Raw genomic sequence first — 24,334 nt, forward strand, 5'->3', positions numbered from 1 at the left:
TTCCATAAAAAGGGATTTATTGCCAAACTTTGAGAAAGGCGCTTCATAAACAGAAGACATGGAATGCTATCCTCCTCAAGGAGGCAGGCCAGGCAGACCCTGCATATTCCCAATCCTTCTACCCCTCCCGTTGGGGCCCAGGTCACCAAGGCACAGGGAATCCCTTAAGAACACCATAATGGCATTAGGTCACTGAGATGGCCCCAGAGCTACTTGCTCAATCTGGTCATTTATCCGAGGAGGAAACTGAGGCTCTAGTTCCTGGAAACAGGTGACTTGGCTAAAGCCCCAGCTGGTCCAGGCTGCTGGTGGGGGAAAGCTGTTCCCCAAAAGACGAGTGCAGGGGGCCATGTGACTAGGCACCTGATGCCATTCTTGCTTTCATACTGAAGGCAGATGGAAGGACAGGCAGACTGTGGCATGGGAGCCTCGTTTGTCCAAAGAGTGTAGTTTGAGAAGGCCCGTGGGGGCTCATGGGTCAGGACATTGCTGTTTACCTCCACCTCTGCCCAGTATAGGCTGCAGAGTGGATATCTGCCCCTCCTGATCCCTGGCCACTACCCTCAAGAACAAAGTAGAAGTACAGTAAAGAAGGCATTGACCTGTACTGGCAGGTCTCAGTGGGCACGACTGGTGGTGGAGCAGTGGGCAGAAAGGCCAGGACATGCAGCTGTGACCCTCCCTGTCCTCTTTCAGTAAATAAAAGTGCACATGCTAAAAACCCCCTGAGCAGGCCTTTCAGAAGCTGCTCCTACTCCTATAGGTCCCAGGGAGAGTGGCTGTGCCTTCAGGGCCTCTGCACCTAGATGGAGATTGGGTGTGTTCCCAGAGTCAGGGACAAGTGCGGGGAGAATTGGGGTGGAGGGGAGGCGACAGATAGGGAGAGGCCCAGGCTGCGGGGTTGGACCAGGAAAGGGACAAAAGGAAATGCCTCTTCCACTAGGAAGTTCAGGAAGAGCAGTCCATCTAGGGCCTGAGCCAGAGGGGAAGAGGGGAAAGGGAAGTGATTTCAGGCCCCAACATACCCCCATCAGCATCCAAAGAAATGATTGGGATGTTGGGCCTGTTTGGGTTCAGGAGGAAGCATAGAGAGCCAGATATAAATCCCATCTGGGGAGGCACAGAAGTTGAGGTGGCTTCTCCTCTGAAGGTTCATTTATAATGAAGTAGGTACAGGATTTTCTGATGTTGACCTCAGAGCTATTCTCGGGTTCACCTCTACAGGAAATGTGCAGGGCTGGACACAAGCTGGTCCAGGGGGAGAGACTAGACTAGGAGACCCTTCAAGTTCTTCCTCTACCCTGGAGTCCTCCAATCACAGTTCACCAGAGAGGAAGGCCTGCAGAATAGGAATCCCACACAGATGCCTTCCACCTGCCTTCACAGGCCCTGGCTGGATTCCAGGTCTCACTCAGCTGACAGAAAAACGTATAACTTGGACCCAAGGCCTTGGCAGCTATTGCGAGTAGGTGGGTAGGGAGGGCTAGTTACGGCTCAAAGCTGCCTCTGCCATAACGCTCTCTGCCCGGGAACATCTGGATGTGGGAGCTGTGGCGGGGTGGGGAGGAGGGGGGGCTCAGCTGTGCTCTATTCAGAAGTCAGGAATGTAAACTACTGGGAGTGGGAAGCAGAGATGATGCCACCCCCAGAAACCCCAAGTGCCATGCTAAAGCCCTGGGGCAGTTCAGAACAACCATGCAAGCAACCAAGTGTGTGCTCCCTGCCCAAGCCCAGAAACTGGGCCAGATAGTCAGATAGTGGTCCTGGGTGGCTCCTGGCACCATTGGCCAGGGCAGGGCAGGAAGGATACCAGGAATCTCCATAGTTCCTGGCCATACCCCCAACATGCCTGATGGCCTTTCTACGGCCTGAGCAGAAGCATGTTTTTTGGCAGGGCTGGGCTTTGATGGACTGGGTTGGCTAGGAGGGACCACGCCCTGGCCTGGCAGGCCCTAGGGTGCACTTCTCCGGTAGAGGGTCACCAGCTCTTTCCGCTTTTCCTGTAGCCCAGGTGCTTCCTGGCTCATCTCTCCCAGATCTCTGATTTCCTGCAGGGCTTGGGTGGCCTGCCTCAGCTGCTCCACAGCCTGGCTGAGCAATGTCTCAGCGCTCACAGGGGCCGGCTCACTGCCCAGCACCTGGTTCAACAGTTTCTCCGTCTGTTCTGAGGCCACCTTCACCTCCAGCTGGGCCCGATACAGCCGTTCTCCAGGCTGCCGTGGATGCCGGGGGCCTTCCCCAAGCAGGTTCCCCAGGGAGGAACAGCGGGGATGGAAATGAGATGGCAGGTCCCAGCAGGGCAGTGCTGTGGACGTTGTTGCATCCTTTGGGGTTGTTTCTGGGATGCCCGAGGCCTGGGGTGGATTGACGGGCTCCAGACTGTCATCCACGCCATTCACTGACATCTGTGCTGGATCTGGGGCCGAGGTTTCAGAGGCCTCAGGACTCTGGGCTGGCCCAGAAGCCATCATCCCACTCATGGAAGCTCTCAGTTTCTCTGATAAGATCTTGGGTGGGGGTGTAGGAGGCTTCCCACCCTCCTTGGGCACAGCCTCAGAATCCTCAGAGCAGGGCACCTGGAGTTCTGTACTCTCAAAGTCAGGGGCGTCCTCGGGGCTGGGGTTCTCCCAGCTCACCTTCAGTTTGTCAGGCAGCACCATGCTGGGGGTCTGCTCAGGGCCACTGTCCTCCTGTACTGGAGTCTCTGAGTTCGCTTGGTGGGACTCAGAGCTTGCTGAGACAGGGGATGGGGCTCTCTCCCCGGCAGGAGTCTCCACTCTGTCACTGAGGCTGGTGGTCTCCGGCAGTGGGGAAGGCTTGGTAGGAGGCATAGGGGGCCTGAGTGTCTCTTGGGGCTGGGCTGCACTGACATCATTGCTGGGGCCAAACACTGGCGGCCCACTATCTGGCACGTCGAGGTCCAGGCGCGAAAGCCCATCAGAAGCTGCATTGGCTACCTGGTAAGGGACAGTATACAGGTGTCATCCTGGATGACTGGCATTTGGATCTGTGCCCACCCATAAGGTACTCAAGTCCTCCCATCCAGGCTGCCCAGGCCCCCAGCCTCCCACTCTCCACATCCTCTGCCCTGGCTTCCAAGGTCACATGATTAGATGCTGAAGTGATCCTCTGATGAATCCTCTCCTCTCCCTCACTCCCACAGAACTCCCTGTTTTGGAATCACAAGCCAGGTCAGAGATAGGGTGTCGTCTTGGTGCCCCAGCCTGTGAAAAAGACTGCTTTTTAGTGGCAACTGTACTGGTCTGGGCAGCAAGAGACATGGCTCCAGCCCTGTTTTTGACCCTTTCTGGCTCTATGGCCTTGAGAGAACTCCATCTGTGCAAGCACCCATCCAGGGGGGCAATGGGACCAGGACTCAAACACGGCCTCCCAAGTTGTCTCGAGCCCACTTACTTCTGCTTCCCCTCTCTGGAGACCGCTGTATGATCTGCCAGCCTCACGACCAGCCCTCCAGCCCACATCTCTGCAGCCTTTGCCTGCCCAGCTGCTCAGCAGCCAGTGCCTACTCTCCTCATGCCGTCAGATGTGACCCCAGACACAGGCAGCCCCATACCGCAGCTGACCGCCAGAGAAGAACAGCTGCACTGAGTTGGCAGCTGCCCCGCACCTGGCCCGAGGGACCTACAGAGACACCCAGCAGCCCCACGGTCATGGAGACCCTCCCAAGGAGCCTCAGAGGCCCCGGAGCAGGGCTGGGCAGGAGGCCTCTCTCAAGGTCCCTTACAGTGGGGGTCTTGGCTGAGAACCCCACTCCCATTTACCACAGGGGATCTGGCCAGTACATACACTTGCTCAGTCACTGGGACAGGAGTGCCTCTCTGAATTCTTCTCAGGGGGTCCTTCTTCCCAAGACTGGCCCTTCCCCAACACGTAGCCCTCCCCCTGGGGCATTCCCTTTCTCTCTGGCTACTTCAGACATTCCCTCTGCGGGCTTTATTCCCTCAGCTGACAGACGTGTCATTTCAAAAACAACCAAAAACATTTCAAAAACAATCTCCCCAATGACCTCGGCCCCTTCCTTTCTCCCTCTTCCCTACCACGGTCCCCTTCCCTCTGGCACCCCCAGCTCTGCACCCCTTGGGAAACCTAAGCTGAGCCCTTCTCTGATGGGGTCACCGCCTGCCGCTTTCCCCAGACCTGCCCCTGTGACTTGTGGCTGCCAACCTGGCTGATAACACATCCTGTGCCCTTCTCTCTCTGGAGGTGCCATTCACCTCCCTGGCTTTCTCTTCCTTGGCTGTCTACTGCCTGCCCCACCCCCCCACCACCAAATGTAGCATTTGCCGAGGTTCTTTCCTGGCCTCCAAAATCTTTCCCCTCACCATCCACTCACCATCAGCAACATTGGTCAAAAAAGGGCTCTTCCCTTACCCTCACTGTGCCCATAACTTCTCCCAATTCCTGGTCCAGGGCCTCCATTCACCCAGTCAGGCTTGGGGCACCTCTGACAACCCTCCCCTTCTGTCTGGCCCACCTCCCCTAGCCCTGTATTCAGTGGCAAGCCCAGATGTCTCTTGCTTCCCAGGGTCTCTCCCATTGGCCCCTCCTGAGCCCTGGAGGGCCCACCTCCTCCCTCTTCTTCCTGGCCCCCTGCCTCTCTCTCCCTTAACCCAACCCATGCTACCCTGGGCATCAAACTGACCTCTGGAATGTACCCTCCTATCCATCCCATCCCCAGCTCCTGCACACCCCAAAGGGATGTGTAGTCAAAGGGACTCAGCACTCCCTAAACCCTCCTGCCTCAGCTCAGGTCATTCCTGTGGCCAGAGAGCTCCCTCACATCAAGTCTGACAACTGAAGCCCTTCTTGTCCTTCATGGGTCAGCTCAAGTGCCAATGGGCCCTCTGTGGTCTCTCTTGCCTGGCTTCTGAGAGCCCTCCTCTGTATAGAAGTTAGTCATAACTCTGCTTGAAGCAGTCTGTGGACAGGTCTTTTTTCCATCTGGAAGCTGAGCTCTGAGAAGCAGGGACCAGCCTCAGGGTCTTAGTGTCCCTTAGGGACCAACTCTGAGTAAGGGCAATGTGCAGACTCAATAAGCAAAGCAGGTACATCTACACCCCAAGCGCATATAACACATGAGCCTCCACACACAGACACCCCATATACCACTCAGGAAGCCCCAGCTCCAAAAGTCTCCAGGAAAAAGGTGGCCCCAAGCTTGGCTACCACCCTGAGGAGCTGTGGTCCCAGGCTCACCTGACCTCCTACCTGTCTAAGCTGGGACAAAGTCTTACCTCCTTCAGGTGGACTCTTGTAGGTGGCCGGCGCCGCTGGCCCCCACGCACCCGGTCCCGTGTCACATGCTCCAGTGCACAGCTCTTGTCCACTTTTACCTGGGAAGAGGGAACAAGGTTAGTGCCCAGCAGGCCTTGGGGAGAGGAAGAAATGCCCAGACATTAACCTGACTCAAAGGCAGGGTCTACACCCACATCTTCCCTTTATAGGGTCAGGGCCCTACCTCTGGCCCTCTCTTTAAGGCACCTCCCTGTGTCTGGACCTCTGCTTTGCTTCCTGTCCCTATATTGTCTTTGTCATCTCTCTGCAATCTGAGGCTCTCCCTTTCTCTGCAGCCACGCTCTCTGCCTCAGTCTTCCTGCCTGGATATGGGCTACCAGCCCTTGCCCTTCAGTATACTTGCGTATATATACAAACAGCCCTGAGGCTGTTTTTATGCTTAGCTGTGGGAGCAGAGAGAAGGCAGCCCATGATCCCCTGGTGCCTGCCTTCCAGAAAATGGACCCAGTCCTTCTCCCAGGTCCCTTGGGGATAGCTGAGGAGAGAGCAAGGCCTCTGCCCCTTTTGGGCCAGGGTGTCTAGAAGACAGAAAATCCTCTCTGATGGTAAGGAAAGACAGTCAGGAGTAGTTGGGAAGAGTAAATAAGATTTGCATGGGAAATCCAGACTCTGAACCCCGAAGTAGCTTGTCCTTGATGGGGAGTATGGCTAAGACTCTTCAGCCCTTAGGTCAGATTCAGAGTCAGGCCCACCTTGGGTGGGGATGGGGGTGAGGTTCAACTGTCTCTGTTTCTGACTGTTCCACCAAAACTGGGCTGACATCCAGCCCATGTTTCTGGGGCCTCCAATACCTGCAATATGCTCTATCACCCCTCACCCATGAAACGGGGACAGTTTCTCTAGCTAGTGAAGGGCTGAGCAAGATACAGTCTCATAAAACATGACATAGAAACCACGGCTATGAGTCAGGAGACCTGGGTGTTAAGAGGGACTTGCTTGGGAAGATTCCTCCCCTCAGGTCTTCGGCTTCTGCAATCCAAGGGGTCAGTTTAGGTGGACCCCAGGTCAATTTTAGCTCAAAGAGCTACAAATCCATGATGTCAAAGACAATCCACCCTAGGAGATCTGGCCCCATGGGATACCCTGCCTACCTCAAACCTAATCACAGCCACTGGTGCTAGAGTCACACTACAGTACAGGGGGCTAGGTAGTCATTGCAGACGGATGGGGAGGCCCAGGGCCAAAGCCAGCCCAGCCTGGACTTTACAGCCAAACTGAAAAGAGAGCTTTCAAGCTCTCAGACACCCCCCGCCCAGACCCCTCTGGCCTGGGCCCACCTGCTGTTTTCAGCTGAGGCTGGGTTGGAAAGGATGCATGGCTGCCAGTTAAATTCTACTCTCTACCTATTCACTTTTTACTTTAAAACAAACTAATTTCCTGACACCTCAGTTTCTTCATCCTTAAAATGAGAACACTTTGAGGGGTGTTGTGATTAAATGAGGTAACAACTGTAGATGTCCCAGTGTCTGTAGCATAATCTCAGGGTTGTCTGAAGTTGGGGGGGGGGCGGGGCGGGGCAGGCAGGATCCTCTCTGAGATCACACATGGCGGGAAAGGAGACACAGAGCCATCCATAGGACTGCATCGCACCTCATCAAAAGCCTTGTTCTTGCCTCGGTTGATCCCTTCATTGAGGGCTTTGATCCAGGATTCCTTCTCCTCCCCACTGGTTGCTTGAAACTTGATGTCGCTGACCTGCAGGGGACATGGATGGGGTGGATGGCAGATGTTTAACAGAGTTCACATTTGGGGTCTTAAGGAAGTTTTCCCATCCCAGATCCCAAAGTCTGTGATGGCACAGCTGGTCAGGAGCAAACTGAAATGACCCCCCACAACAGGTCTGACAAGGGGCTTTGGGGGAGGGAAGGAGATAGATCAAGCAGAGAAGGGGCTGGCTCTCAGCATGATGCTGCCAGAGATTTGGATTCAAATCAGCCTTGCCCTGTGGAAAGAGCCAAGATCTGGTCTTATTCCATGTGACTTCCCCAGACCAGCTGCCTGTTTTTTCCATAAAGTAGGAGCTGTCCCAGTCTACATCCACACCAGGCTGAGTACAGTGACAGAGGTGACAGGTGTGAAGGGTGTCCATTGGTGAAGGCCCACTGGAACCAGGGCCACATGCAGCTCTCCAGAAGGCCCCACACTCAGCTCTGGCCAAGTGAAAAAGTCCCAGGGTATCCTTTCTGGCCTTGAATCATAGGTTGTATGAGAGAAAGGGCAATGAGGGTCAATTTCAACCCCCTCATCTTACAGATGAGGAAAACAGAGGCTCACAGATGGGATGAGACTTGCACAAGGTGACATAAAGTAATCCCATGACTCAGGACTCTACACCCCATCCCACCCCAGGCATCCCTTCTCATCTCATGCAGGAGCTCCCAGTTCTTACATTAGAATCAGAGAGGGGCACCTGGCCAGCTCAGTTGGTAGAGCATGTGACTCTTGATCTTGGGGTTGTGAATTCAAGCTCTATGCTGGGTGTAGAGATTACTCAAAAATAAAAAAGAAGGAGCGCCTGGGTGGCTCAGTCATTTAAGCATCCGACTTCAGCTCAGGTCATGATCTAGCAGTTTATGAGTTCGAGCCCCACATTGGCCTCTGCTGACAGCTCAGAGCCTGGAGCCTGCTTTGGAATCTGTGTCTCCCTCTCTCTCTTCCCCTCCCCTGCTCACACTCTGTCTCTGTCTATCAATAATAAATAAATGTTAAAAAAAAAAAAACTGCTTAGGGGCGCCTGGATGGCTCAGTCGGTTAAGCGTCCAACTTCGGCTCAGGTCACGATCTCGCGGTCCGTGAGTTCGAACCCCGCGTCGGGCTCTGGGCTGATGGCTCAGAGCCTGGAGCCTCTTCTGATTCTGTGTCTCCCTCTCTCTCTGCCCCTCCCCCATTCATGCTCTGTCTCTCTGTGTCTCAAAAATAAATAAATGTTTAAAAAAAAATTTAAAAAAAAAACTGCTTAAAAAATAAAAAAAATTGGGGGGCACATGGGTGGTGCAGTCGGTCAAGCGTCCTACTCTTGATTTGAGCTCATCATGATCTCACCATTCGTGGGTTTGAGCCCTACATCGAGCTCTGTGCTGGTGGTGTGGAGCCTGCTTGGGACTCTGTCTCTCTCCCTCTCTTTCTACCCTTACCCTCCTTGTGCTCTCGTGCTCTCTCTCTCTCTCTCTCTCTCTCTCTCTCTGTCTCAAAATAAATAAATAAATAAACCTTAAAATAAAATAAGGAACACCTGGGTGGCTCAGTCGGTTAAGCATCTGACTTCAGCTCAAGTCATGATTTCACAGTTCGTGAGTTGGAGCCCATGTCGGGCTCTGTGCTGGCAGCTCAGAGCCTGAAGCTTGTTTCAGATTCTGTGTCTCCCTCTCTCTCTGCCCCTCCCCTGCTTGCGCTCTCTCTGTCTCTCAAAATTAAACATTAAAAAAAGTTTTTAATAAAATAAAGTAAAATTAAATTAAATTCATTTTAATTTTAAAGTGTTTCTGGGGTGCCTAGGTGTCTCAGTCAGTTAAGCATCCGACTTCAGCTCAGGTCATGATCTTACAATCTGTGAGTTTGAGCCCCATGTTAGGCTCTGTGCTGACAGCTCAGAGCCTGGAGCCTGCTTTGGGTTTTGTGTCTCCTTCTCTCTCTGCCCCTCCCCCACTCATGCTCTGTCTCTCTCAAAAATGAATAAATGTTTAAAAAATTTAGGGGCACCTGGGTGGCTCAGTCGGTTAAGCGGCCGACTTCGGCTCAGGTCATGATCTCGCAGTCTGTGAGTTCGAGCCCCGCGTCGGGCTCTGTGCTGACAGCTCAGAGCCTGGAGCCTGTTTCAGATTCTGTGTCTCCCTCTCTCTGACCCTCCCCCGTTCATGCTCTGTCTCTCTCTGTCCCAAAAATAAATAAACGTTGAAAAAAAAAATTTTTAAATTTAAAAAGAATAAATGTTTTTAATCTTAAAAAAAAGAAAAAAGAAGAAGAAACAGCAGCTCAGAGAACCCCCTCCCTGCCAGGATCCAAGATCAGACAAGAAATGGTAGAAGGAGCAAGACCACACAAACAGAGGGACCACTTTGCATGGCAGACACAATAGCAGTAGAGTCTCTGAGTTGGACAGAACACTGCTTACAGCTGGCTGACCTTGAGCCTTAGTTTCCTCATCTGTAAAAAGACAAGACCACCACAACCTGCCTCATGGAGCTGTGAAGATCAAATATGTATCTGAAGTGTTGACTGTGGAGCTGGGCATAGAGTGAGTGCTCAGCAATAGGCATTATCACTGTTGGGGCTCAGGTGGTTAAGTGTCCGACTCCTGATTTCAGCTCAGGTCATGATCTCACAGTCCCTGAATTCGAGCTCTGTGTCAGGCTCTGTGCTGAGAGTGCAGAGTCTGCTTGGGATTCTCTCTCTCTCCCTCTCTCTGTCTCTGTCCCGTTTGTGCACGCACTTGCTCTCTCTCTCTCTCTCAAAAAGAATAAAGAAAAAAAAAAAGGAATTATCACTATTGCCTTCCTTCTGACAAAAGAGTCCCAGTTTCCTCATCTGGATAAAGGCATAATGCCTAACCCAAACAATGCTGAGGGAATTAAACAGGACTGATGCCAGGGTCCCCGCACACAGTAGGTATTCAGTAAATAGTTACTGAATGAATGAGCCAGTAAATGAATGAACTGGCCCAAAGTTCCTTCCCTTGCCCTGTTTTTGGGTCACTGCCCACTCTGACCTCAAGATGCCCTAGTTCTTTGTCGGGCGGGTTGCCAGTGTGCCCATCCCCCACCCTGGTGTTAGATAGCGCCTTCCCTCCGGACACCTTCAATGTTATGTAACACCACAGTCTGCCTGGCCCCCGCAGCATCCTCGTTATATAACTTCTTCCTGGCTGCTGCCGCCTCCTCCTCATACAGGGCCCTGGGTCCCACCCACCTCCCCATGCCAGGCACAGCCAAATGCTCATTTGCATGACCAGGGTAAATTCGATCCTGGCAGCAGATCTGCAGTTAAGTCAGAAACCCCAGGGCACCTTGGCAACTGCCTCTTAGCCCAGCCATCAGGGCTGCAGGGGGCTCAGGGAGGGACGGTGGCAACATCCAGGCTCTGCAAGGGCCTACCCAGCCCTGTGATGGGGACTGCCAGAAAGGCAGCCCAGGGCCAGCCCCTTGGAGCCTAGCTGCTGCTCCTTCTTGCAGGCTCCGAGATGGTGGGCCCCTGCTCAGTGGAGGATTCAGCATGCCGGAGAGCTGCAGAGGCATACCCTTGAAATCAGCCACAGATGGAGCAAGAGTAGGGCAGAGAAAGAGCACTGGCCTGGGAGTCAAGCTAAGAGTTCTAGTCCCACAAACCCACATTGCACAGGCTTATGCACTACTTGGGGCCTCAGTGGGACAAGATCAGAGGCCCAACCCAACCTGCAATCCTTCCCCAATGACCAGCCCACCTGTGGCAGGCCTGGGCATGGAAAAGGGGTCAGCCTGTGTTCTCTTATTTATTTATTCATTTATTTATTCATTTATTCATTTATTTATTTATTTATTTATTGAGACCAGTGGGGGAGGGGCAGAGAGAGAGAAGGAGATACAGAATCCGAAGCAGGCTCCAGGTTCCTGAAGCAGGCTCCAGGTTCTGTCAGCACAGAGCCTGACATGGGCTCAAACTCACAAACTGTGAGATCATGACCTGAGCGCAAGTTGGACGCTTAACCAACTGAGCCACCCAGGCGCCCCAGCCTGTGTTCTCTTCTGCTCCCTGTGAAGGAGGTGGCTTCAGGAAGACCTATTGTACTGGCCAAAGGAACCCCCTAGGAGAGGGAATGCAAGGTTAAATGGGACCCAGTCCCACTCTAAGGAACCTTGTTATCCTGGCTGAATGAGCCAGGCATCCCACAAGGGGGACCAGAATGGGGACAAGTGGAATACCAAGAAGTTGTTCCTCTGGCCCCGCCCCTGGCCCTATGTCCTAAAGAGCCACAGGCTACACAGGTCCCTCTCAAGCCCTTCCAAGAAGCCCTGGGGCACAGGCCCTGCTTGGAGTTTCAGAACCAACAGGACTGGCCACAGAATAGGCCCACATGGCCTGGGAAAGAGGGGAGGACAAAATGGCAGAGAGGAAAAAAGTGGGAGGGGGAGAGAGGCAGCAGGAAAGAGGAACGGGCCAAGCTGGCCGAGACCAGCAGGGCAGCAAGGCCCAGCTAGGCCACCCTGCTTCCTGGCAGCGTCCGCCTGTGACCTCATGGCAGGGGTGTGGGGATGGGAGGCAGGGGGAGAGGGGCATGCAAGACACTGGCGTCTTTGTTTATTTGATTAGAGGGGGGAAAAAGGCGGCCTCAGGACCAGACAGCCAGGGTCATGTGACCTCCTGGCCAGCGTGTGGCCTCACTGAGGATGGGGAACACCCAGGGCGATAGGAAAGGAGGGTGAGAAGACATGGGAGACCTGGTGCTCCGGGCGGTCCACCATCTGACCTCTGGGGAACCCTGCTGTCTGTATGAGTTCCTCGGGCGGCGAGAGTCAGGGAGAGCTGGAACTGGATGTGCTGTCCTCCCACCGCCCTACAGCCCCCACAACTTGCTCCACAGCCTCATCTCCCTGACTTATCATCCTGTTCCCAGAGTCACCCAGAGCCGATCTGAACTCTTGGCAGGATTGGGGGGTGGAAGGCAGGGTGTTGGCCAAAGCAGCTAAGAATGCAGCTGCACAAATAGGCCTCTCTAAAGGTAAGTCCCACACTGAGCTAGGCCCCACCCACCTAAGCCCACCATCAGCTGATTGTCAGAGCTGGGGAGAGAAGAACAGCACTGGCAGAGGACAGAGAAGCATGACCCCATCTGCCTCACATCCATATAAGCTCACTCAGAGAGACACACGAAGACCCAGGCAGACCCATGGTCAGGTGAACACTCACCTCTACATAATGTACTCTGCATGTAACTCACACACATACACAACTACAGTGCCTGCTCAGAGAGGAACAGGCAGGGGCTAACTGGCCTGAAAGACCAAAATATGGCTCTCCTCTTCTTAAGAGCCCTAAGCAGCAGATGTCAAGTGAAACCTGGGCTCAACCCCCAATTCCCAGAGCTCCACAGTTGTTCCTGTGCTCCACCCACTGCAGAGTAGGACAAAGGGTTAGTAAATAACGCACCACAGCCTCCTCCAGGGCCCCAAGCCCTGAGCCCCAGCACTCAGAGGACTTAGGCTCCTGGGCCTTAAAGCTGGGGGAGGACAGAGTAGCCTCCAGCAGGCCCAGACCAGATGCTCCCCAACCCCCAGCCTCTGTGACTCAGCCTGACTCTGCGAGGCTCCACATGATGTGCAGGGGTTGGGACGAGGCGTGGCCCAGCTGCAGATGGGCGCGAGCTGGAAAGAGGTGCTGTACATGCCTGCCTCAAATCTAAACTCTCTCCTGACATCTGTGAAACTATACCATGCATCAACACCCACCCAGACTCCCTGCCAGAGAAATGTGCAAGCAGCAAACATCATCTGCATACACAGCATGTCCCAGGGGGAGAACCTCCCAGGCAAGAGACTTTCTCCGGCTTCAGCCAAAAAAGGAAAGTGCAAAGGGAAGAAAGCTGGGGGGCCGCAGGTCTCTGAGCACTGAGTCCAGGACAGAGGCAGGATGGGTGGCCCACCCAAGAAGGCCTGAGATGAAGTGGAGGCCATAGCCTCCCCTCTGCCCCAGACTGTATCAGTGCTGCAGGCCTGGTGGGCTGAAGGCCTCAGTCCCCAGCTTTCCTGTCTCAGCCCCTGTGCCTCATGTGTCCAGGATGTGGGGAAAGGCCAAGGACCCCACCTCCAACTACAGCCTGGGAAGGAGGCCCCAGTGCCTAGAAGGGGAGAGGGGACCAGACCTCAAAGCAGTGCCCCGAATGCATCTCCTATCAACCAGGCAGTGGGGAGACTCCAGGCCAAAATGAGCAAAAGGTCTAACCTGTGGTAGCCTCTGGGTTTGAGCCTCAGCCACACTCCAGAGACCCTCCAGGAGCTACATCCAGGGGCCTGGCCTGCATTAGAAAGCCTTCCAGGGGTGATCTTCCCAAACCAACCCAGGTGGACCTGGAAGAAGGTCAGGCAGCAGTGGGCATAGCCCTACCTTATTCCCTGGGGATCGCTGCAGGATAAAGCGGTGTTTACGCTTGAGGAGGGCACGAAGGTCCTGGCACTTCTCATAGCTTCCCAGCTCCACTGTCTCCACACACTTCTGCTCGTCCTGGGGAGGGAGATAGAGGGGCCATAAACTAGTGAGAGCCAGATGCACCCAGACCCTCCAACACCCAAGCCCCACCGCAGACCCTGATCTCAGTCAGTGAGGGTATCAATCCATCAGAAGGCAACCTTGAGCTGCCAATCAATCACAAGATGTATTCAAACCCCGGCAAGTAGACAGTATTCAGTCCATGCTGGCTGGAGGGAGGCTCAAGGCTCAGCATCCACATGAGAAATGGGGCAGCCAGCCTGGAGGTGGGTAGCAGGGCCGACTCAAATGTGCCTAAAGCCAAAGGAAGAAACGGGAAGCTAGAGAAGCCTGCCTGGCGGTCCATGTAGGCCCTGAGGCCAGGCAGAGATTTGTGGAAGAGGCAGCCTGGAAGAGGGAGTAAGATATCACAAAATGAGAGGAAAAAAAAAAAAAGAAAAGGCTTTCCAGGCAGAGCCACAGAGGGAAGTTTGGGGCTGCATGCCTGCCTTTACCACAACGATCCTGAAGTGACTTCCCCACTTGGCATCTTCCTCTGCTGACCCCTGGCTAGGTGAAGAGGCCACTCTCTGTGGCCTACACAATGAAGATGGCAAGGGTTCCTTCAAAAGCAATCCCCCCACTAGCCTGCCACCCTGAGGCCTCATCACTAAGAAGACCAGTGGCCAGGACAGTGGGCCAGCCTCTTCTAGGCCACCGAGGACACTGGCAGGGCTGCCTTCCTGCCCAACAGCCCTGGCACTTGAGTATTTTCTCCCTTTGGGCTCCACCTACCAGGTGCCTCTCCAGCAAGCTGCCTGGGACAAGCTCCCCAATGTTGGTCAGTTGCTTCCTCTTCCAGGGGAGACCCAGATGGAACAACTTCTCACTGTGCTGCGTTCTCACCCTTGAGCATCCAGGGAAGAAGAAGCCAGCCCTGGGGGTGGGAGTTAGAGGGGAGAGCTGCCCTAGATGCTGGCCAACAAGTTAAGGACATGCTTGCTACTGGACATCACTCAGAGAGCCAGCAAAAGCATCCCCAGGGACTGCGTTGGTGCTCTGCCATTTTGGGTGGAATATCTGGGAGGCAGTGACTCAACTGTTTGCAGAGGAAATGCCCTGATTTCCCTCCATGATCCTGATTTCCCTCCATGATAATCTGCATATTTTAAGAAACCCTGACACTTAGCAAGCACTTTTGCATCTCTGATTCTCCTGAACCTCTCAATCACCTGAAAGCCCAGAGCCCCAGAATTGACCTCACTGTATACAGAAAGAGAATGAGGCCTGGGGGCGAACTGATTTGCCCACGAAGCATGGACACAAATGCAAGGGGCAGAGCCAAACTCAGACCTATATCCTGATGCCCAGGCTAGAGCTCTTTCAAGCACACCACACTCCTCCCAGCCAGTCAAAGGCTTGGTGATCAATGCCTTAGCAACAGGTCGCTCTATAGTAGTGGTTCTCTACATGTAGTACCTGGGCCAGCGCAGTAGCACCACCTGAGAACTTGTTAGAAATGCCAATTCTCAGGCCCCATCCCACTAAATCATAACCATAGGAGAATGGACCTAACAATCTGACTTTTAGCAAACACCTCAGGTGATTCTGATGTATGCAAAAGTTTGAGAACCTCTGCTTTACACCATAGAATCTCAACCTTGTTAGCACCTGGGAGCTTTAAAAACCCCAATGCCCAGGCAACATCCCAGACCAATTTCATCAGGACCTGGGCATGTGGAACCCAGGCATCAGTATTTTTCAAAGGAAAGCTAAGGGTGATAACCACGGACCTGCTCTCTGTTTGGCCCCTCAAGGGAAGGAGAACAGATAGATGGTCAGGGTGGCCTGATCTTTCCCATCCAGGTTCAGTTAAGTGTCTTTTCCCGTGTTTGCCTCCAAGCATCTCTTTGCAGCCCCTAGTCTCCAATCCTTTTCAAGTTCCTCCACTCAACGTGAAGACTAGTAAGATCCAGGAAACTCTCCCGCCATACCTACAAGCCTGAGCCCTGATGCTTTCTCTCCTCTGAGGTCCCCCATCCACAAAGCACCTGCCAGGAGCAGGCACCATACTAGGTTCTAGGGACACCGTGCCATGGGGAAGAACAGTCCTCTAACTCCCTGCTGGGCATCTCTCTCTACCCTGTGCTGCATGTGTCTGCTCTCTTTTCTGGCCTACAAAGGGCAGCCCTCAACAGGGGCACACATAGGACCAGTTTGCTGGACTGAATACCTGACTCAGAGTAAGACCCCAGGAAGTCCCCTCCCACCTGCATCCAGAGAAAGGAAGCTGCCTGGGGAAGGATGCCCAGTCCCAGAGAGAGTAGCTCCCCATGTGCAGAAGCCTCCCTCAACTGGACAACTAGTAGCCCAAATATACCCTCCTCTCTCTGGGAACAAAAAGTCAGTCCATCCCCACCACCCGGCTCCCCAGGGTTGCCTGACCTGGGTCTCCTCTCCACCCGAAACGCTGAATCATCTGGCCCTTCTGCAGCTCAGAAAAACGGATAAACCAGCAGGCACTGGGCGGGGGCAGCATTTTTGGAATGTCAGCCTCACTGACAGCAAAGAAACAGCCAAGAGTCATTTGCACTCGCCTAGTTCCTTACATCAGAAAGAGGAATTGAACTAATAAGCATTTCTCAATTCCTACTCCTGGGCCAACCTCCCCCACCCCTGAGTGCAAAGTTCTTGAAACTGCACTGAGGTTTTTAATAGTGATTTTTTTTTTAAGCCTGATTTAGATGTTTCATGTTTACGGGATGTAAAATCCTTCCTGCTTCCCAGCTGTGGCCAGGTGCAGAGACACAGCCCAGGACAAGTCTAGCAGCGCCTGACAGGCTGACAGCTTGGGGGCTTGTCACTCAACTATTACGACAGCTGGGACTGGAGGAAGGTGTGACAACTGCCTTTATTTATAAAAATATCCCCCTGCTGCCGCCACAGCACATCCTAATTTGGTGACGGCAGCGGTTGAGAACATCTGGGGGGCTCCCTGCATAATTCATTCCCTTGCCCTCCTCCAGCTGCTTCTCTGACACCCCAACTCCATGAGCCTATGGACTCAGGCAGGAAAGGCAAGGTGCTTCTCAAAGGCAGTTCCTCTAAACAGTTAGATCTGGTTGCCCAACCTTTCTTGGCCTGGGTCATTATGAATTTGCCAAGGTAACCTGAGGGATGCTCAGAAAGGATGAGAGGACAGGCAGAATCCCTCTTCTGCCCCCAGACCAGTTCTTCCCCATGTATTCCATCTGTCAGAGGCACACAGTGATAGCCCACTTTCAGTGGATGGGCCTTCTAACAGCCTCAGTCCCAGAACACAAACAGCATCCACAAGCAAAATTCATCTTTCCTCCTTAGATCTCACCCAGAGCTTCATCGACTCTTACTTAACACACAATTTTAACATCCTTGGTTGTCCAAGTTTCAAGCCTACTGAAATGAGTAGGAGCACAAGCCCGAGGGGGGAGCTGAGGTCTCTGAGAAGCACAAGGACAGCAGAAGTGGCGACTGGCACTTGATGTTAAAGGAAAGAGAAAAGCTGAGAAGTACAGTCAGGCAGTATAGGATAATCTGATGATAGGGGACTCTGAGCCACGAAGGAAAGACTCACTTTAGTCCAACACCTTCTGTTGAATAAGGCAGAAGATATTCAACATATTTTAGAGGATTTCCACCAAAAATAAGTGTCAGAGTTTACTCGCCAGAATCTATGGGTAGAAAGAGCACTGGATTTGGTTTGGGTTCCCAACTCCTTCATTCACAGAGATGCTGAACAATCATTTGGCCACCTTGGGCTTCAATATCTCCCTCTATAGAATGTGATGTGATGACACCCTCACAGGACTACTATGAGCCTCATATGAGAGGTATGCAAGAACTCCAAACAAGCAAAGTTTTGGTTGAATGGAAGAAGCTCTAGTTTTCTGGAACACTCACTCATGTTGAACCTAACCCAATGACAAGGAGTTACAGTATAGAAATACACTGAGGAGACACACACATTTCTATGTACATACACTTCAAAGGGCCCCTCATGCACGAGCCCGAGACTTGCACCTGGAGGTATTGTCCCCATACCATAGAGACCCAGAGAAGATCAGGCACTTGCCCAAGGACTCAGGTCTCAAACCAAATCCAGTTGCACAGCATGTCAAAAGTGGAGCAGGTGTTCCAGTCCCAGTTCTGGGATCCTTCTGCTGGCCTGGGCTGCCATCATCCCTTTGCTTCCTGCCCCAGTAATCCCAACCTCAGGGCCAGGTGAGTCCTTACCTCATTCTCGTAGACCAGCAGCTGGGCCTGGCAGAGGAGCAGATATCGGTCTTTCCAAAGCCCCAGGAGGCCTCCACTGCTCTTCTTGATCCAGCCAGCCTTGTCGGCCATCCTCGCTCCCCGAGGCTTCTCGCCCCCTTCCTTCACACCCTGTAAGATAGCAACAGGACATGTCGTGAAAGCTGCTGACATGGGGTCACACAGTCCGATGGCCACACAAGGGATATGTCCCTCTGCTGGGTACCTACTCATATCATCCTACATGAGCTTCCCCACAACTCCCAAGGCAGGTACCCTTCCTTAATCAAGTATCAGAAATAACAGTAATAGAGGTGCCTGGGTGGCTCGGTTGGTTAAGTGTCCAGTTCAGCTCAGGTCACAATCTCACAATTCATGGGTCCGAGCCCCACATCGGGCTTTGTGCTGACAGCACAGAGCCTGCTTCAGATTCTGTTTCCCTCTCTTTCTCCCCCTCCCCCGCTCACATGCACTTTCTCTCTCAAAAATAAATAAACGTTAAAAACAGTTATTAAAAAAAGAATTAACAGTAATGACAACAGCAACAACAATAATAATAGCAATAGCCACCTCAATACTGAGCCACACATCATCCCATTTAAATGATATAACTACTCTGAGGTGGAAGCATCATTATTCACATGGTACAGCAAACTGAAGCTCAGAGAGGTGCAGCAAACTGTGTGACTTCCCAGTCACACAGTGGGACAAACAAACCCAGAAGTCAAACCGGGTCTCTGACCCCAGGTTCTTCCAGCTCCACCATTCTGCCTCATGGATTCATTCAACCAGTCCACAAACACTATATTGAGCACTGACAACGTCACTGGTGCCGGAGTAAGCAGGAAACAATAAAAATAATGCATCTCTGTCCTCATAGAGCTGGCGATGCAGGGAAGGAGAAGCTGAACAAACACCAGACATAAATACATTAAGGAGCATGAAACGCTATGAAGGGAACAGTGAAAGGGGCATGAAGAAGGGAGTGAGAGTGGACAGTGGGGGACCTGGCTCAGGTCTGGGTGGCCCAGGAAGGCGTCCCAGAGAAGGACCATTCAAGCAGGAGAAGAAGGATGGAAGGAAGCAGGCAGGCAGTGGTAATCTGCCTCTCCATCCCTGCCCTTCAAGAGAATCCATTCTACGGCTTCCTGCCCCAAAGCAGGGGGTCCTCTGCTCTTAGTCCCACCACAGGCCAGGACTTGTGGGCGGCCATCCATCTGGTAAGGGCTCCAAGGACTCTGCCTTCGACCACAGGCTGGTACAGGAGGTAAACTCGAGTCCTCTTCTCAGACATGGGCAGCCACCCTGGAGCCTCCAGGCCAGCCCTCAATTATCTACTTAGGTGGCTGGGTGTCAGGTACATGCCTTTCAGATGGGCTCATTTCACCTCTGGTCCCCAGCATCTAGCACTGTTCCTTTACACATAATGGGTGCTTGAGAAATATCTGTGAAATGAAAATAAAAATACACCGATTTGCTAACCACTTTGCTTCAGTGACTGGTGCCCACAGCAGTGAGTGTGAAGGAGAGGGTAAAAGAGAGGAGGTCAAGAGCGTGTCGAATCTAGAGGATGCTAGAAGGAAATTAGCACTGACTAATTTTGAGTACTTTATAATTTACATAAAGTTCAAAAAAGGGGCCCCAGTTAAAAGGAGCATGCCTCTCCCCAGGGATACCCTGTGGCCACAGCTGGCTTTGGAAAGACAAGCCCAGGCAGAAGACTGGTGAGCTGTCAGGGGCTGGGCAAGGGGCTGGGCACCTCCCTGCTCAATATCATGGCAAGGGAGCCCCAGCTTGGCTCTCACTGTGGCCCCACCCCTCTGAACTGCACACTCCAGTGGTTGAGAGTCTGAGCTTTTGACACCCAAGTCACACAGACCATAGGCAAGTCACTTAACCTCTCTAAGCCTTAGTTTCTTCATCTGTGAAATGGTGATAATAACAGAAGTTGCAAGGATTTTAACTCCATGAGGGCAAAGATTTTTGCTTTGTTTCATGCAATATCCCCAGTGCCTAGATAGCATCTGGCATACAGTAGGTACTCAATAAATGTTTGTTGAATAAAGATATGGCATATAAAGAGGTGCCTAGAATACCCTAAACTTGGGAAATGGTATCTGTCATTGTCACTGTTGTCACTGGCATCCCTTCCAGCTCTCAGGGATGTTTTCCCTGGGCCTGGTTCAGAATTCGGGAGAAGGCCTTTATGGGCTTAGTTGCTGGGTCTCAGTACCCTAGGAGCTTTAGGAATGTGGTGTGCCCCTCAGCATCTCTCCCTAACTTGTAGATGACTAGACAAGTGGGGAAGTCAGATGGTCCCAAAGTATCTTCCCAGATGGGAGGAGTGTGGAAGTGGGAGGCTTGCCTATAGGCCAGTTCTGAGGCACCCTGACCACGGAGAGAGGAGACTTCAGGGACCTTTGACAAGAAGGGGGAGGCTCTCACATCCTATCGTGCACCACTCCCAACACCAGAGACCCTGTATTCAGCCCCCATTAGCTGCACGACCATGACTGGCAGGGGCCTCATCTCCTCAGTGAGCCCTACAGGCTGGCCCAGGCCCAGGGCTAGAAGGGAAGAATGGGAAACCCCACCCCACATTTCACACATCACACCCCTCCATCAGCAACTACAGTGGTGCTGTTGGCCACCTCCTCAGCCTGCAGACTCTCAGTGTCTCTTGCACAGAGCAGTAGGCACTGGTCTCCCACTGCTGAGCTCCAAGCTTGCCTCCTGCTTTTCAGGGGCCCACCCACCACCCCATGGGATCTCACACCCCTTTGTAAACTCCTTCCCCTTGTGACCTCCTAGGCCTGCCTCACCCACTGTCTGACACATGAAAACTTCCTGTCAGCTGGAAGCTCCCAGGGGGCAAGGCTGAAAGCTTGTGCCTTAACCACTGTCCTCTCAGGGTGTAGCAGAGCAGTGCCCAGTGAATACTGGGACTGAGTTAGCTAAAGAAGCCTTTAGGGCTGGGTGGGAACAGGGTGGGACTGAGGAGAGAAGGCACTTTGGGGATGTGGGGGGAAGTGACAAGGGGCTGGAGATGGCATGAACCAAAGCCCAGGAAGGGTCTCCTTGTCAGGAATTAGCCACAGCAACAGCCACCAAAGGGAGGCCTGGCTAGAGGCCAGAGTCCTGCTTGCCTGCTACCCTCCACCCTGCCCCTCTCCCTGCCCCTCAGACACTTCCACCAGGGGGCCTGGCTATGCCCCAGTAAGTTTTAATAAGTGGCCCCTCCTCTTGGCAGGGCTCACAGGGGAGGTTTTGTCTTGCTCAGCCCAGTTTCACGGCCTTCTCTCCTCTTATTGACCAGCTGACCACTGTTCTTCCTGTTTCACCCTCTCTCTTCCCACCCATCCTCACTCAGACCCTCCCTTGCCCACTGTGAGCAGCTCCTGAGGCACTCCTGAGCACCAGATTGGCTCCCCTTTGCTTGAGGTGGGAGGATCTCTGTGTCATTCCTTTAGGAAAAGAAAGAAAAGAAAAAAAGAAAAAGATGTCAGGTCACCCTAACACTATGCACAGAAGGGAAGGGAACAGGTGGAAAGCCACAACACAGGCCATGGTGGAAAGACAGAGACAAGCAGAAGAAACCTTGTTGGCACCTCACACCACAGGGAGCTTATGACAACCTTTGCCCTTTAAGCCCAATGATGTGCTGACCAAACTCTGCTAAGATCCCACCATGTCAGAGCCCTGGGGTGGGGTTATCAGAGAGGAAGCATAGACTCTGCCCTGAGGGAATTTGCAGTCTGATGGGGGCAACAGAGACCCTACAAGGTAAGTCTTCAGTCTGAGGGTGGGGAGGGCATCCCCTGCTCTTGAGGGCCCCAGCCTTTTGGGAGAACATAGGACCTACCCGGAAGGAAACATGAGTCCCAGCTCTCTGGTGCAGTAGGGGTTTGGGGTTAGTTTAGGAAGTCCTTGCAGAAACTAAGGTTTTAGTAGGAGTGTGAGGCAGGCAAGAGACACACACCTTGGCCCAGAGGAGAAGGGAGGACACAAAGGGTATCAAGAGACCCTTCATTCAACCCCTTCATTATGGAATGAGAAAGTATAGCCAGAAAGGGCAAGAGATTAGCTCAAGGTCACAAAACCAGGGCTGGACAGGACACTGTCCTGCCTCTCTCTAGATGGACGTGGACAAATGAGTCGCCTGGAGCCACTAGAGGCCGAGGCAGGGAAAGGCATGACTGAGAGAGAGAAGGTGGGGGTGGAACCCCAGGGCAGAAACAGGAAAGAAACCCTAGGTTCTGGGTTTTCAACCTTACTCCAGTGGCTGCAACAATATCCCACATCTATATTTGCAGTTTTCAAAGCTTTTGCATGCATATCATCACATTTCTGGATTGCCCACCTCCCTCTTTTTGTGGATGGGGAAACTGAGGGCCTGAGAACTCAAATGGACAAATGCCCAGTGTCTGGACCCAAACTTCTTCACTAAGCCTCAGCCTCAGCCTGGTAGCCTCAGACTACCAAGCTATTGCACAGAGGAGGTCAGTGAAGCTGAGGGGGGTTGGCACTAAGGTAGCTGGGGCCCCCGGAGAGAAATGTAAGCTAGGGGAAGGGCTGCAAACAGCCATGTGGGAGTGAGGTGAGGCCAGCCTGAGGTCATGGGGCAGAGCAGGTGACTATGATCTAAGAGGTGTTTTAGAGAAACAAAGATGGGCAAGCACTAAGACCTAGAGAAACAAGAAGTGATTAGGAGAAGGAATGGGAGGACAAGAGTGAGGGATGCCTAAGACAAGGCAGGAGATAGGGAGCCCCTCTGTGTGGGGAGGAGGTGGGCAAGCCCTTAGATGGCTCAGGTATATGGGGAGCTCTTGGCATCTGGGAGTCAGTAAATGGCAATGTTAGAAACTCAGAACTAGAGGGAGTGCAGGGCTGGGCTGAGCTGGCCAGGAGACAAACCATTGGCCCAGGAGGCCCCAGGAGAACTTCCCTTAATTGGGGGCCAGAGCAGATCTGGAGATGGAGTAATCCTGTCCCACATCCTCTGGGAGAAGGGGAGGGGCCGCAACCAGACAGTCTAACCCTCACAGCAGGGGCCTGGGGTGGGGGAGGGCAGCCCTACCCCTGTCAGAAAGAAACCACAGCAAATCATAGTGGCCTGACTTTGCCCCCTCCTTCCACCCACTCTGAGAGAGGGGGACACAATCACACAGGACCCAGGGAGGAGGCCAAGCCCTATATTTTATAGAAGAGGAAATGCAGGCTGAGAGGGGAAGTGACTTATCTACCATCCCACAGAAATGCAGGGCCTGGCCTGGAAGGAACCCTGACAGACACTGGCCCCAGGAAATAGGGAGCTGGACACTGATGGGGACACGGGAAGCCTGATCCCCTCAGGGCTTTCCAGCTGGCCAGGGTTATCCCAAGAGTGAAGCTTTCATTTTTTCCCTCCATCTATCCAGGCAAACACATCCCCATCCCTTGGGCTGGGAGGGACAAAAGCTGAGACCCCCTCAGAGGACAAGAAGCAAAGTCCTTGAGACTCAGCAGGTCCCGGCTCTAATTTATTCATTCCACATATATACATTAAGTGCTCACTGTGTGCTTTGGTGATGGGGCTGATGGGAGAACTGAGTTTGCAATTCAAGGGCAGGGGTCACTGAGTGCCAGAGCCGACTCCAGATCAAGAGGGTCCTGAGGGGGAAGAGGGAAGCTCAAGGCTGCCCAGCTCCTCCAGGGAGTTGGCCCTCCCAAGGATGTGGGGAAGGCAGGGGCCAGGATCAGCTCCTATGTGGGCCTGATTCTGGGGCAAGGGAGAAGATAGGAGAAAGAGGATCACAGGGACTTATACAGGGGAGAAAAAGGCAACTTCTCCAATCCTCACCACCAGACACGGTCACAGACTCAAGATTCCTTGACACAGGGACTCCAGACCCCACAGACTCTCCAGGACACTCAATCTACCCCTTCAGGATCAGACCCGGCCGACACGGGGTGTCAACGGTAACCAGGTTCGAGCCCAGTTCCAGGCCACTTTCAGCAAGTTATCAACTGACCAGAGCCTCAGTCTCCCCCTCAATCCAATGCGAACTATAACAACCGCGATGCCCACAGCTGGTGTGAGAAGCCAAAGAGATAACGTAGAAAGATGTGTCTGCTAAGTGCGGGACACGGAACACTACCCCCACCCCTGCTCTATCTGCCTAGCCTCAGCCTGGAGAGATGGGGGTGGGGTAGGGGTTAGGTGTCGGAGTCCGGAGAGAGAGGGCTGATCGGAACAAGGGCCTGAGCCTGCGACCCCAACAAATGTAAGGGGCTCGAAGACCCCAGCCCAGACCCCCCCCCCCCCCCCCCCGTCTGGCCTGGCCCTCACCTCCTCCTCCATCGCGAGTCCGCAGAAGTCCGGCCGCTCCGCCGCTCACTCCCCGCGCCGCGCGGGCTCCGCCACCTCCATCCACACCCGGCCGGGCGGCGGCTCTCAGCGTTCTGTCCCGCGGGCCGCCCGGGGCCCAAGAAACTTCGGGGGGGCGGGGTTGGGGGCGGGGAGAGGCTTCCGGGGGCGAGGGGGCGGGGCCCAGGGAAGGGACTAGCAGAGCTGGGAGGCCCAGGGCTGGGGCGG

The 24,334-nt window shown here is 53.5% G+C and overlaps 1 protein-coding gene across 1 annotated transcript; it reads right to left on the minus strand.

Moving 5' to 3' along the window:
- PLEKHO2 (pleckstrin homology domain containing O2) lies at window positions 1-24,219 on the minus strand. Its single transcript, XM_060618290.3, has 6 exons — window positions 24,089-24,219; window positions 17,743-17,892; window positions 13,390-13,506; window positions 6,907-7,011; window positions 5,256-5,354; window positions 1-2,957 (listed from the first exon to the last, which is right to left on the minus strand). Exons 1-6 carry the CDS (start codon window positions 24,098-24,100, stop codon window positions 1,953-1,955), a joined length of 1,488 nt encoding a protein of 495 aa, XP_060474273.3. The 5' UTR covers window positions 24,101-24,219; the 3' UTR covers window positions 1-1,952.
- Between the last annotated feature and the right edge of the window lie 115 nt (window positions 24,220-24,334).

Source organism: Panthera onca, chromosome B3 (genome assembly GCF_046562875.1).
Source record: "Panthera onca isolate mPanOnc1 chromosome B3, mPanOnc1 haplotype 2, whole genome shotgun sequence".
Classification (NCBI taxonomy): Eukaryota; Metazoa; Chordata; class Mammalia; order Carnivora; family Felidae; genus Panthera; species Panthera onca.